Below are 15,553 nucleotides of genomic sequence, written 5' to 3' on the forward strand. Positions count from 1 at the left end.
GAGGCGTAGGAATGGAGTGAATGTGCGCAGTCTTTGTCACAGGGTTGAGCAATCAAGAACTGGAGGTCAGAGGTTAAAGGTGAGGAAAGAAAGATTTAAAAGGAACTTGAGTAACTTTTTTACACAGAAGGTGGTATCTATAGTACTGTGCAAAAGTGTTAGGCACATATATATAGCTAAGCCTGTCGTTCAGCACTGTAGTAATTTTATGTATTGCTACAAAAAAACAAATTTCATGATATATGTGAGTGATGATAAACCTGATTCTGATATGGGCCTCTATTGTGGACTGAGAGTAGGAAGGGGGCAGGGAGAGGGAGGGAGTGGGAAGCACCAGAGAGATATTCTGTAATGATCAATAAACCAATTGTTTGGGATCAAATGACCTTGCCTGGTGTCTCAGGACTGGGTGTGTCTGCTTCTGCACCATTCCCCACCCTGGCACTCTTTCTCTGCCACCTGTCGCACACTCGTCCACCCTCTCCATTCCCAACATACTTCGCTCCTCTCAGATTTACAAACTCGCTCTCCACTCCACATTGACAAATACAGTACCGTGCAACAAAGCCTTAGGCACCCTAGCTATATATACAGGGAGTGGTTGATAAGTTCGTGGCCTAAGGTAGAAGGAATCAATTTTAGAAAACCTAGCACATTTATTTTTCAACATAGTCCCCGCCTACATTTACACACCTAGTCCAGCAGCCATGGAGCATATGGATTTTGGACCTCCAGAAAGTGCCCCCAGCATAGGTGATTGATAAGTTTGTGGCCTAGGGTAGAAGGAGATGAGTTATACAACTCTCGTTACATGCACATGCAGTCAACTCTTTGAGTGATTATGCAGAAAGCTTGAGGTTAATAACTCGTCAGGGGTGATTGATAAGTTTGTGGCCTAAAGTAGAAGGAGGTGAGTTATTAACTTCAAACTTTCAGCATCATCACTCGAAGAGCTGAACTGCATGAACTGCTTTTTTTCCCCCAGCTTCCCAGCACCTGCAGGCAAGAATAGTAGATCAGTATCATCCAGTTCCTCTTGTGTGAGCAATCGTTTGGGGGTGGCACGGTAGCACCATTGTCCCAGGTTCAATTCCCGCCAGTGTCTCAGGAATTTTACATTCCTCCCATGTTCTCCTTGTGAATGTTTGGGTTTCCTCAGCGTATTCCAGTTTCCTCCCTCCTTCTAAAAATTTATGGGTAGGTCAGTTGTGGGTATGCTGTGTTGGCACCGGAAACATGGCGACGTTTGCAGGCTGCCCCCAGCACATTCTTGGACTGCGTTGGTCATCGACACAAACGATGCATTCCACTGTGTGTTTTAATGTTTTTAATGTACACGTGACACCTGTGGCAGGGTCTCAGCCCGAAACTTCGACTGTTTATCCCCCTCCATAGATGCTGCCTGACCTGCTGAGTTTCTCCAGCACTTTGTGTGTGTGTGTTGTTCAAGATTTCCAGCATCTGCAGAGTTTATGACAAATAATACCAATATTTAATCTTCTCGTTTGCTCTGTGGTGAAAAGAAAACTTTCAACTTTCTTAAGCAGGGCTTTTCACCTTCAAGAGGTCACAGACTCTGGTAAAGGAATTATTTTTAGCCTGATGGCGTTGCAGCGTGGGAGGGGTGGTGATGGGGGGAAGGATTGGATGCGGTTGTCTTTCGGTATGTCAACACTGCTGCTGTGTTAGTTCGACAGCAGAGGCACTTAGTCTCCCTGGATCAGCGCAGACGCAGGGGTTGGTGTTTTGACAACAAATGCTTGACGTTTCATTTCAATGGGAGACACGAATCGGGTTACCTCGTGCCTGTACTGAATTTGCTGATGGCTTTTGTGCCACAGTAACCCAATGCCTTGGCTAGTTGACTGGCGAGAGCCCCTCGCTGAAGTTTTGGATTTGTGCTGCAAACCATATGCTCTGAATTTACTGAGGCGGGACGTTTTGTCCCGGATTCATGTTCTACGCTGCCTCGGCTTCAGTCTCTGCTAGGCTTCAGGGAGGGCAGTCAGAGAGGGGCAAGGAGTTTCGACGTATTCCCCAGCCTTCAGTGTCACAGCTCTGCACGCTTTAGAGCTCACACTAAAGCTCCACTGAAAGTTCTCGTTCTCTCTCTCGTTCTCTCTCTCTCTCTCTCTCTCTCTCTCTCTCTCTCTCTCTCTCTCTCTCTCTCTCTCTCTCTCTCTCTCTCTCTCTCTCTCTCTCTCTCTCTCTCTCTCTCTCTCTCTCTCTCTCTCTCTCTCCTTTTCTCTCTCTCTCTCTCTCTCTCTCTCTCCTTTTCTCTCTCTCTCTCTCTCTCCTTTTCTCTCTCTCTCTCTCTCTCCTTTTCTCTCTCTCTCTCTCTCTCCTTTTCTCTCTCTCTCTCTCTCTCCTTTTCTCTCTCTCCTGGGGGTGATGGCTACTGCATAGCATGGATGGTGAGATCGATATTTACAGACACCTCACTTGGTTGAAAAGGGTGAGTAGACTTTACAGCAAACTTGGGAAATCAGTTCAATTTCAAACAGCTCGTCGTGAATCCATGTCCTCTTCTCCCCCCCCCCCCCCCCAGTGATTGTAAGTAAATAGTTATCCGGCTTATTCTTAAATTTGTAATTAAGCAAGGAACTTTCCAGAAAACATACATTTGAGGAAAGTATTTGACAGAATTATTACTAATGTTTACTTCGAAGGTTTAAAGATTACTTGAAGGTCTAGACAGGCCCTGTGTGTACTTTTTAAAGGGAGCAGCAGTGATTTGGACGGAGAGTGCCGATGTGAGGCAGAAGGAGGATTGAACGGGATGGCTGGCCAATCGATCTTGTTTCTTCTTCACCCGAGAACACACCAGGAAATAGTTTGCATTTCTGTATTATTGGAACCGTGTGTTCAGCTCGGAATGAAAGTGTTCAAAAGAGCTTTGTCTCCGACCGGTGGGGGAGGGTACTAAGTGGGGGTGGGCTGAGAGGGGTTTGAGTGTTTAAAACCACACATACCGTCCGATAAACTAGGACCTTGCAGAGAAATGCAGAAAAAAAAACAGTGCATGTATGTATTAGTTTGTGGTTCGGGAGATACCACGTACCTGTCCAAGTATTAGCATAGAGATACGGCCCGGAAACAGGCCCTTCAGCCCGTCTGCTCAATGCCGACCACAGCATCCTCCCTGCTAGTTCCAGTTGCCCCTGCCCTCCATGTACCGATCAGTAAGTCTCTTAAATGTTTCAATTGTAGCTGTCTCAACCACTTCCTCTCGGAGCTCATTCCGGGTACCCACTTACCCCTCTCAGGTCTTTTTAAATCTCTCCCCTCTTTTCTTGTGTCTGTGAACTCTAGTTTTGAACTGTCCAATCCTGGGGAAAAAGACTATGACTGTCCACCTTATCCATACCCCTCACGATTTAATAAACTACTATGAGGTTACCCCTCATTCCAAGGAGTATAATTCCAGCATGGCCAACCACTCCTTATAACTCAGTCCTCTGGTCCCTGCAGCATCTTTGTAAATCTCTCCTGAATCCTCTCAACCTTGCTAATGTCTTTCCTATAACAGGGTGACTAAACCTGTGCACAATACTCCGTCATCAAGGACCCCCACCATCCAGGCCATGCCCTCTCACTGCCACCTCCAGAAAGGAGGTACAGGAGCCTCAGGACCCACACCACCAGGTTCAGGAATAGCTATTACCCTTCAACCATCAGTCTCTTGAACCAGAGGAGATAGTTTCACACTCCCCAAAACTGAACCGTTCCCACAAACTCTCTCTCCCCCCCCCTGCATTCCGCAGGGATCGCTCTCTACACAACTCCCTTGTCCATTCGTCCCCCCCTTCCCTCCCCACTGATCTCCCTCCCAGCACTTATCCGTGTAAGCGGAACAAGTGCTACACATGCCCTTACACTTCCTCCCTTACCACCATTCAGGGCCCCAAACAGTCCTTCCAGGTGAGGCAACACTTCACCTGTGAGTCGACTGGGGTGATATACTGCGTCCAGTGCTCCCGATGTGGCCTTTTATATATTGGCGAGACCCGACGCAGACTGGGAGACCGCTTTACTGAACATCTACGCTCTGTCCGCCAGAGAAAGCAGGATCTCTCAGTGGCCACACATTTTAATTCCACATCCCATTCCCATTCTGATATGTCTATCCACGGCCTCCTCTACTGTAAAGATGAAGCCACACTCAGGTTGGAGGAACAACACCTTATATTCCGTCTGGGTAGCCTCCAACCTGATGGCATGAACATCGACTTCTCTAACTTCTGCTAAGGCCCCACCTCCCCCTCGTACCCCATCTGTTACTTATTTTTATGCACACATTCTTTCTCTCACTCTCCTTTTTCTGCCTCTGTCCCTCTGAATATACCTCTTGCCCATCCTCTGGGTCCCTCCCCCCCCCCTGTCTTTCTTCCCGGACCTCCTGTCCCATGATCCTCTCGTATCCCCTTTTGCCTATCACCTGTCCAGCTCTTGGCTCCATCCCTCCCTCTCCTGTCTTCTCCTATCATTTTGGATCTCCCCCTCTCCCTCCAACTTTCAAATCCCTTACTCACTCTTCCTTCAGTTAGTCCTGACGAAGGGTCTCGGCCTGAAACGTCAACTGCACCTCTTCCTACAGATGCTGCTTGGCCTGCTGCGTTCACCAGCAACTTTGATGTGTGTTGCTTGAATTTCCAGCATCTGCAGAATTCCTGTTGTTTGCCCACAAACTGTGGACTCACTTTTAAGGACTCTTACACCTCATGCTCTCAATATTTATGACTTACTTACTTTTTTGAGTTTGCACAGTTTTTTGTGTTTAGCAGATTGGTTGTTTGTCGTGGTTTTTTTTTGCATTGATTGTGCCTCTATATACTGTGAATGCCCGCAAAAAAGTTGAATCTCGGTAGTATGTGACATATGTGTACTTTGAACTTTCCACTTTGAACTTTTTTGAACTTTGAAGTGTGGCTTCGTCAATGACTTGTATCATTGCAACATAATGTCCCAATTTCTAAACTCGGTGTTGTGACTGATTAAGGTTAGTGTGCCAAACACCACTTTCACTGTCCTGTCTACATGCACGGCTGCTTTCAGCGAGCTGTGTACTTGTACTCCCAGCTCCCTATCTGAGGACGTTTTAAACGTTGTTAATGTATGAGACCCAAACACGTAGGAACCGCTGTCAGGAAGATGTTATGTTGGCATACATTGCAAAAAGATTTAAAGAATAGCTTTATTTGTCACACGTACATCGAAACATCCAGCGAAATGTGTCATTAGCGTCAATGAGGTGCTGGGAACAGCCCACAGGTGTCAACGTGCTTCAGGTGGCAATACAGCATGCTCACAACTTACTACTCCTGTACATTTTTGGAACGGGGAAGGAAACTGAGGGGTCCTGCAGGAAGCCTTGTGGTCACAGGGAGAATGTACAAACTTCTTACAGGCACCGGCTGACATTGAACCCCAATCGCTGGCATTGTAAAGCGTCACGCTAGCCACTACACTACTGTACTGGCACAATCCATGACCGGCAACTTGCAGGGACACATTAACATCCTGTACACCTGCACTACTCATCTAGCCACTTCACCACTGGCTGCCATACCTTAGGTTAACCATACCTCAAGCTGCACAGTACTGTGTAAAAGTCTTAGGCACCCTAGATATTTTTTATGGTTTCTGAAGGTCTGGCCTCCACAGAGCCCTGATCAAGGCTGTCTAGGATTACCTGGAGAGACAGAAGCAAGTGAGACAGCTAACGTCTTCAGAAGAGTGGCAAGTTCTCTGAGATACTTGTGATAACGGACCAGCTGATTTTCTTATAAAACTGCACAGCAGTGTACCTCAGAGAACTGATGCAGTTTTAACGGCAAAGGGTCAAAGGGTTTTACTGCTTACTGCTCTTTATAGTAAAATTTTTGATATTTAGATACTTCTAATTTCATTATTTTTGAAAACATCTTTGCTTTACAGAATTATTTTACATGTGCTGAAGACTTTTGCACAGTGCTATAGATCTCCTTGGACTGTGTTGGTCATCGATACATTTCACTGCATGTTTCAATGTTCATGTGACAAAGCTGAAAGTTCATCTTTGAACAAGACGTGGTGAGAGTTTGGAAGTGAGCAGCAGCATCGTGACAGTGGAAGAGAGAGACAGATTTAGGTTTATTATCAGATTCATATGTCATGAAACTTGTTGTTTTGAGGCAGGAGTACAGTGTGAGCATTATTCCAAACGACTAATAATGAGGTAGTGTTTCTGGGTTTGTGGACCATTCAGAAATCTGATGGTGGAGGCAAAGAAGCTGTTCTTAAAACATTCCCAGGACTTGAGGTACTGAGTTACAGGGAAAGTTAAACAGGTTCAGACTTTATTCCCTGGTACATAGGAGAATGAAGCAGGATTTGATAGAGGTATACAAAATTATGAGAGGTTTTGAGAGGGTAAATGCAAGCAGGCTTTTTCCACTGAGGTTGTGTGAGACTAGAACTTGAGGTCGTGGGTTAAGGGTAAAAGGTGAAATGTTTAAGGGGAACATGAGGGGAAACTTCTTCACTCAGAGGGTCATGAGAATGTGGAATGAGTTGTCAGTGGAAGTGCTGGGTCCAGGTTTGATTTCAAAGTTTTAAGTGAAGTTTGGATGATGGGAGAAGTATGGAGGGAGATGGATCAAGTGCAGGTCAATGGGACTAGACAGAGTAACAATATAGAATAATAGGATAAGAGGCTAGATGCGCTGAATGGTCTGTTTCTGTGCTGTAGCATTCTATGACTCTATTGACTGTGTGTATTCAGGTTCCTATACCTCCAATTCCTCCTGGTGGGAATGAGAAGACCACAAAACGTAAGAGCAGAATTAAGCTATTTGGCCCAACAAGTCTGCTCTGCCATTCCAGAAGAGGGCATATCCTAGATGTTTAATGATGGAGACGCTTCAGGGAGCAGCACCTCTTAATGAGGAGAATTATGCCCACGATGGAGCTGGCTGAGAATACATCCCTCTGCAGCCTCTTGCAATCTTGTACATTGGAGGCTTCAGTCCAGGCTGTGAGGCAGCCAGTTAGAATACTCTCCATGGTACAACTGTAGAAATTCACTGGAGTCTCTGGTGGCATACCAAATCTCCAAAAACTCCTAAAGAAATATAGCTACGGGTGTGCCTTCTTTGTAATTGCATCACTATGTTGGGCCCAGGGTAGATCTTCAGAGATGTTGATACCCAGGAACTTGAGGCTGCTCATTGCTGACCCCGTAATGAGGACTAGTGTGTGTTCCCTCGACTTCCCCTTCCTGAAGTCCATATCGGGTCCTGGGTCTAGCTAATGCTGAGTGCCAGGGTGTTGCTGTGGCACCACTCAACCACCTAATCTATCTCTCTCCTGTACACCATCTCATTACCATGTGAGAATCTGCCAACAACAGTGGTGTTGGTAAATTTATAGATGGCGTTTGAGCTGTGCCTAGCCACACAGTTGTGGGTGAAGAGAGAGTAGAGCAGTAGGCTAAGCACGAAACCTCGAGCTGTGCCAGTGTTGATTGACAACGAGGAGGAGACGTTATTACTGATCCACACTGACATGCCTCAAAAGCATACAGAGAGCAGCAAATCTCTGCAGCCAAGTAGCCTCTAAGTTTTCTGCCAGGTTTGAGGTCTTAATCTTCAAACATTTCTTTTTCTCAGGAGGATTACAGGATAAACCTTGGTGAACTTGACAAATACTATGCAGACTTCAACAGAAAGGGAAAACTTCCCTAACATAAAGAGGCATTCATTAGTCTGATTCATGCAACCCTACCATATCCCTCGCACCTCAATTCCGCAAACATCTCAACATTGTTCCTTTAAATTATATAAACATATCTTAACCACAATTTCCATTCTTGTTTGTATAAAATCTTAAAAGTTATCACTCTGACCAAGAAATACATCACCCCACCTCACGTTATGGCATGTATTGTTCCTTGCTGGTGTCTGTGAATTAACATTTAACGGCCATTTTCTGCTTTAAAAAAATAACCTTATCCTTATTTTTGTTCTTTAATTTTTGAATGAGTCATTAAGATGAGGTGCAGTCTGCTCCCCTGCATTATCGCAGACATTCCCATGGGATTATTTCATGTTGTCATTGAACATTACAGTACAGAACTAACCCCTTGCCCATAATGTTGTACTAACCTTCAAACCTACTCTAAGATCAATCTACACGAAATGCTGGAGGAACTCAGCAGGTCAGGCATCATCTATGGAATTGAATAAGCAGTCGATGCTTCAGGCTGAGACCCATCAATTGAATCCTTCCCTTTCACATAGCTCTCCATTTTTCTATCCTCCATGTGTCTGTCTAAAAGTTTCTTAGATGCCCTAATGTATCTGCCTCCACCAGGCTAAGTAGGAGGGGAGATTCGGTGTGATTTTAGAGTAGGTTATAAGGCTGGCGGAGTGAAGATACGTCTCCACCAATGGAGGCCTAAGGCACTCCTTCCCTCCGCAGGCCTGCAGGTCACAAGTCCCGGTTATGCGACCACTGACGTCAGGCAGACAGTCTCTGAAGAGGATTGATAATGACTGGATCGCCTGTCTTAGAAACCATAGAAACTACAGCATAGAAACAGGCCTTTTGGCCCTTCCTGGCTGTGCCGAACCATTTTCTGCCTAGTCCCACTGACCTGCACACGGACCATATCCCTCCATACACCTCCCATCCGTGTATCTGTCCAATTTATTCTTAAATGTTAAAGAAGAACCCGACACTGGGTGTCTCGACATTGGTAAAGACACTGTCCAGAAGAAGGCAATGGCAAGCCACTTCCGTGGGGAAATTTGCCAAGAACAATCACAATCATGGAAGATCATGGTCATCCGTGTCACACGACATAGTACGTAATGAACAACAGGACTGGCACACAGCATAGGCCGAAGACCCTGTACTGTGTTCTGCTATTCTATGTTCTATGTTCTTCTCCATATTCTTCCTACAGTGTGGCAGCCAGAATTGCATGCAGTAGTCCAAAGATGACTTTACCAATGCTTGTACCCTGTAACACAACTTCATGATTCCTTGACTGACACATCATCTTCAACACTCTGTTTACCCTGGTCCTGACAAATGGTCTCGGCCCGAAACGTCAACTGTACCTCTTCCTAGAGATGCTGCCTGGCCTGCTGCGTTCACCAGCAACTTGGATGTGTGTTGCTTGAATTTCCAGCATCTGCAGAATTCCTTGTGTTTGCTGTTTACCCATGTTGCCTTTTTCAGGGAATTACTGACTTGCTCCCAAAGATCCAGTTCTTTAAGAATCCTCTCCAGGACCAGACCCTGGTCTAATTTCCTAAATTGCACCACAGGTTCTTGATTAGTAAAGAGTGTCAGAGGTTATGGGGGAGAAGGCAGGAGAATGGGGTTGAGAGGGGAAATAATTCAGCTGTATTAGAATGAGGGTGGCGCTGTTAGAGGTTTGTCCCTACCAAAGGAGGTGTAAGGCACTCCTCCCCTCTGCTAGCCTGCAGGACACCCTTGGACAGGGTGTATCACCTGTTTAGCCCCTCTGAATCAGGGTCACATGAAGCTGTAGGAGCAGGTGGTGGATGGTCGTATGAGCAGCTGGTGCACATCACAAGTCCTGGTTATGTGACCACTGACGCCAAGCAGACAATCTCTGAGGAGTATTGATAATGGCTGGGATCACCCATCTTGTAAAGACACTGCCCAAAAGAAGGCAATGGTAAACCATTTCTGCAGAAGTAGTTTGCCAGGAACAATCAGGGTCATGAGACCAATAAAAGAAAATGTGCAGATGCTGGAAATCCAAGTAACACACACAAAATGCTGGAGGAACTTGGCAGGCAAGGCAGCATCTATGGAAAAGAGTACCGTTGACAGTTCGGGCCGAGATCCTTCAGCATGAGACTATGATCATCTATGCCATACCATAAGACGTAGGAGCAGAATTAGGCCATTCAGCCCATCCCATCAATTCTGCTCCACCATTCCATCACGCCTCATCCCGGATCCCACTCAACCCCATATACCTGCCTTCTCACCATATCCTCTGATGACCTGACCGATCAGGAAACCATCAACTTCTGCCTTAATTGTATCTACAAGCTTGGCCTCCACCGCAGTGTGTGGTAGAGCATTCTGCAGATTCACCACTCTGGCTAATAAAATTCCTCCTTACCTCTGTTCTAAAAGGTCACCCTCAATTTTAAGGCTGTGTCTTCTAGTTCTGGATAGCCCCACCATAGGAAACATCCTCTCCACACCCACCTTATCCACATTTGGTAGGTTTCAATGAAATCCCTCCATATTCTTCTAAATTCCAGTGAGTACAGGCCCAAAGCTGCCAAATCCTCCTCATATGTTAACCCTTTTGTGCCCAGAATCATCCTTGTTGATCTCCTCTGGACTCTCTCTAATGACAACACATCCTTTCTGAGATATGGGGCCCAAAACTGTTGACTATACTCCAAGTACAGCCTGACCAGCGTCTTATAAAGCCTCAGCATTATCTTCTTGCTTTTATATTCTATTCTCCCTGAAATATTTACCTTCTTTACCACAGACTTGACCTGTAAATTAGCCTTCTTGGAGTCTTACATAAGTTGCTGTGCACATCTAATGTTTGAACCTTCTCCCATTTAGGTAATAGTCTGCACTATGGTTCCTTTTACCAAAATGCATTATCATACATTTCCCAACACTGTATTCCATCTGCCACTTTTTTGCGCTTTCTTCCAATTTGTCTAAGACCTGTGCAATCGCATTGCTTCCTCAGCAATACCTACTCCTCCACCTATCTTCATATTATCTGCAAACTTTGCCACAAAGTCATCAATTACATTATCTAAATCAGTGACAAAGAATGTGATAAGTAACAGTCCCAATACTGACCCCTGAGGAACACCACACGTCACTGGCAGCCAACCAGGAAAATCCCCTTTTATTCCCACTCACTGCCCCTTGCCTGTTAGCCATTCCTCTATCCATGCCAATATCTTTCCTGTAATCTCATAGGATACTGATTGTGGATGATCAGCCATGATCACAGTGAATGGCGGTGCTGGCTCGAAGGGCCGAATGGCCTACTCCTGCACCTATTGTCTATTGATTTTACCTTATTAAGCAGCCTCATGTGTGGCACCTTATCAAAAAATGCTTTCTGAAAATCCAAGTAAGTGACATCTACTGCCTGTTCGTTGTCCACCCTGCTTGTTACTTCCTCGAAGAATTCAAACAGAGTTGTCAGGCAAGATTTCCCTTGATAGAAACCATGCTGACTTTGACTTATTTTATAATTAGTCTCCAAGTACTCCGAAAACTATTCCTTAATAATAGACACCAACACTTTCCCAACCATTGAGGTTAGGCTAACTGGCCTTTCCTTTATTTTGCCTTCCTCCCTTCTTGAAGAGTGGAGTGACATTTGCAATTTTCCAGTCCTCGGGGTCCATGCCAGGATCAAGTGATTCTTGAAAGATCATGACCAATGCATCTGTTATCTCTTCAGCAATCTCTCTCAGGTCTCTGGGATGTAGTTCATCTGGTCCAGGTGACTTGTGGACCTTAAGACCTTTCAATTTGCCTAACACCTTTTCCTTTGTAATAGCAATGGCACTCACTCCTGCTCCCTGACACTTGCAGACCTCTGGTACACTGCTAGTGTCTTCCTTACAGAAGACAGATGCAAATTATTTGACACGCCACATAATGATGATGATAGAGAAGATTCCCAGCTGAATGCCCTAATCCTACTCCTGTGTCTTATGGCTTTGAGTGCAAGAGCTGGGACATTATGTTCCAGCTGTTCAGGACGTTGGTGGGACCACACTTGGAGTTTCATGTGCTTTTCTGGTCACCAGGGTACAGGAAGGATGTCATTAAGTCAGGAAGGCTGCAGAGGAGATTCCAAGTCAGAACTGCAAGATTTGAGTAACAGTACTGTGCAAAAGTCTGTGGCACATGCAAATACAGGTATAGCTAGAACGCCTAAGACTTTTACACAGTACTGTATTTGTCAGTGTGGAGTGGAGAGCGAGTTTGTAAAGCTGGCAGGAGCAAAGGATGTTGGAAATGGTGAGGGTGGAGTGCCACAGGAGGGGTGTGGGACAGGTGGCAGAGAAGGATTGGTGTGGGTGCAGGCATACCCAGCCCTGAGACACCAGAGAAGATCATTTGATTTATTAATCATTACACACATTCTTCTGGTCCCCCCCTCCCCCTCCCCTCCCCTCCCCTCCCCCTCCCCCCTTCCCACTCTCAGACCACAACAGAGACCCATATCAGAATCAGGTTTATCATCACTCACATATGTCATGATATTTATTTTTTTTGTGGCAGCAGTACAGTGCAATACATAAAATTACCACAGTACTGTGCAAAAGTTTTAGGCATCCTAGCTATGTGCTGAAGACTTTTGCACAATACTATATTAGGAGAGAATGATAATTTGGAGCCCTTTTCCCTGGAGCAAAGGGGGCTGATGAGTGTCCTTATAGGGGTTTACAAAATCAGGAGAGGCAAAGATCAGATGAATGGTTTCCGTCTTTTTCCTAGGGCTGGGGATTCTAAAACTAGAGAGCATTGGTTTAAGAAGAGAGGGGCAATAATTGAACTGAGGGGCGTCTTTTTTCCCCACAGAGATACTGGTGTATAGAACGAACTAGCCGACAGAGGAAGTGGTTGTGATGGTACAATTACAATGTTTAAAGGACATTTAGACATGTGTATGAACCCCAGAGATTCTGCAGATGCTGGAAATCTTAAGCAAAATGCTGGAGGAACTCAGTAAGTCGGGAGTATCTATGGAGGGGAATAAGCAAACGATCTTTTGGGCTGAGTACTAATGAAAGGTTTCAGCCTCAAACATTGTCTGTTTATTTATTTTCAAAGATGCTGCCTGACCTGTTCTGTTCCTCCAGCATTTTGTGTGTGTTTTCTTGGACATGTACATGGTGAGAAAAGGTTTAGAGCAGCGATTCCCAAATTGGGGTCCATAGCCCTCAGAGAGATATGGGCCAAATGTGGGCAAGTGGAACTAGACAAGTAGATAACTTGGTCAGCATGGACAATTTGGACAGGAGAGCGTGATTCCATGCTGTGTAACTCTGTGCAGTTGTGCCATAACCTCCCTCCTTTTATGAAGGCCGTCTTCACTGCCTTGACTACCTGCGCTGTCACCTTCAGGCGTCTTTGGAGCAGTACATCAAGCTCACCCTGTTCCTCAACACTCCCCAGGTTCCAACTGTGTATTATGGTAGCTGGTTGCAAACAGAAGTTCTCTTTGTAGAATCTTGTTGTATTTAAATCAGCTGCCGTATTTCCTTCATTTAATTTTCAACCCAACGAGCCCAACAAGCTCATGTTGCCCAATTACACCCATGTGACCAAATAACCTACTAACCAGTACATCTTTGGGCTCGTTACCATAGTGTATCTCCAAATTAAATTAAATCTAGAAAAAGACATCTACCAATTATGTTGTACTGCCTGTCTATATATTGAATGAATAAAGATCTGTTTTAGAAATATAGAAACCGGAACAGGCCCTTTAACCCACTGCGTCCGCACGTTATCAGATGGTTCATAAGACCATAAGGTTCAAGGTTGTTATAATGTCATTTCCAGTACACATGTAAAGGAGATCGGCATAATTGTTACCCGATCCGATGTCTGTAAGAATTCTCCCCGTGACTATGTGGGTTTCTTCGCTGCCTGGTAAAGTGATGGAGGCAAATACATCACAAACAAGAGAAAATCTGCAGATGCTGGAAACCCGAGCAACAGACACAAACTGCTGGAGGAACTCAGCAGGCCAGGCAACACCTATGGAAGAAAGCACAGTCGACGTTTCAGGCGGAAACCCACGCATTAGGGTCCTGCTGAAGGGTTTCGGCCCGGAACGTCGGCTGTACTTTTTTCCGTAGATGCTGGCCGGCCTGCTGAGCTCCTCCAGTAGTTTGTGTGAAAGGCAAATACATCAGAGGCTTTTAAGAGACGTTTGGATAGGCACATAAATCTGAGGAAGATGGAGGGATATGGACATTGTATAGGGACGAGGGATTAGTTTTTGGATATTTTTGATTGACACATGTTTATCACAATATTGTGGAATGAAGGGTGTGTTCCTGTGCTGTACTAATCGGTGTTCTATGTTTTAACTACATAAGATAGCATACATACACAGATTAATTGTATGTCCATAAAGTGACACTAGGCACAGGAATGTCTGTACATAAAGTGACTGACAGGAAATGATAAAGTAATGCTGTTTTGGGGGGGCGGAATTGGTTATCGGGTGGAGGCGTTGATCAGCCTTACTCCTTGGAGAAAGTAACTGTTTTTGAATTTGGTGGTCCTGGTGTGGATACTGTGTAGCCTCCTCCCCGATGGGAGTGGGACCAACAGTCCATGAGCACGGTGGGTGGGATCCTTCATGATATTGTTGGCCTTTTTATGGCATAAGACACATGTAGGAGCAAAATTAGGCCATTCAGCCTATTGAGTCTGCTCTTCCATTGAGAAGCAATTAAAATGTACACACAAGAGTTTCTGTAGATGCTGGAAACCTGAAGCAACCCACAGAAAATGCTGGAGGAATTCAACAAGTCAGGCAGCTTCTGTGGGGGGAAATGGACAGTTGACATTTCAGTTGAGACCCTTCATCAGGACGTAAAAAGGAGCTAGCATAAAAGGGTAACACTATCACTTCCCAATCTGTGACATCATTCTCACTCTCCCAATTCCTCAGCTGCCAATCATACTCCCTGCACCTGGATTCGCCTATCACCTGCCAGATCTTGCTCCACCCATTCTCCCCACCTTTTTATACCTGCTGTCTCCCCAATTTCTTCACCGTCCTCATGAAGCGTCTTAACTCTCCATTTTCCTCCATAGATGCTGCCTAACCAAATGAGTTCCTCCGGCATTTAGAAAGAAAGAAAGATTATCTTTATTTGTCACATTGTCAACCACGATAACATAGCATTTTGCACAATCTGTTACAGCTGGAGTTCAGAGTTAAATCTGGTGTCCTCTGTAAGGAGTTTGTATGTTCTCCCCGTAACTGCATGGGTTTTCTCCCACTGCCCAAAGACATAGGAGTTAATAGGTTAATTGGTCATTGTAAGTCATACTGTGATTAGGCTAGGGTTAAATCGGTGAGTTGCTGGGGGGACGGTGCAGGTTCATTGGACTGAAAGGGCCTGTTCTGCTCTGTGTCTCTAAATAAATAAACGATGAAACATGCAGCGAGATGTTGCATCATGTCCGCCAATGACCAACACATTCCAAATATGTGCTGGGGGCAGTCCACGAGTGTCATTACGCTTCCGGCGCCAACATCGCATGCTCACAGCTTGTTAACCCCTAACCTGTATGTCTTTAGAATGTGGGAGAAAACTGGAGCACCCGGAGTAAACCCACATGGTCAGGAGACGGCATACAAGCTCCTCGCAGACAGTGGCGGGAGTTCAACCCAAATTGGAAACCCTATTATGTATTTATTATTATTATTATTATTATTTTGTATTTGCAGTTTGTCTTTTGCACATTGGTTGTTTGCCGGTCTGTGTGTCTGTGTAGTTTT

The 15,553-nt window shown here is 45.3% G+C and overlaps 1 protein-coding gene across 15 annotated transcripts in view; it reads left to right on the forward strand.

Moving 5' to 3' along the window:
• Positions 1-15,553, forward strand: part of LOC140205309 (liprin-beta-2-like) — a 245,569-nt gene that overhangs the window by 101,406 nt on the left and 128,610 nt on the right. Inside the window, exon 1 of one of the 15 annotated variants that reach the window (XM_072272855.1) lies at positions 2,300-2,455. The exons of the other annotated variants lie outside the window; for them this stretch is intronic. Within the exon in view, the coding sequence (XP_072128956.1) occupies positions 2,408-2,455 (48 nt within the window). The 5' untranslated portion in view covers positions 2,300-2,407. Of the gene's footprint in view, positions 1-2,299; positions 2,456-15,553 lie in introns of those variants that run through there. 15 annotated transcript variants of the gene reach the window in all.

The sequence above is a fragment of the Mobula birostris genome, chromosome 11, assembly GCF_030028105.1.
Source record: "Mobula birostris isolate sMobBir1 chromosome 11, sMobBir1.hap1, whole genome shotgun sequence".
NCBI lineage: Eukaryota > Metazoa > Chordata > Chondrichthyes > Myliobatiformes > Myliobatidae > Mobula > Mobula birostris.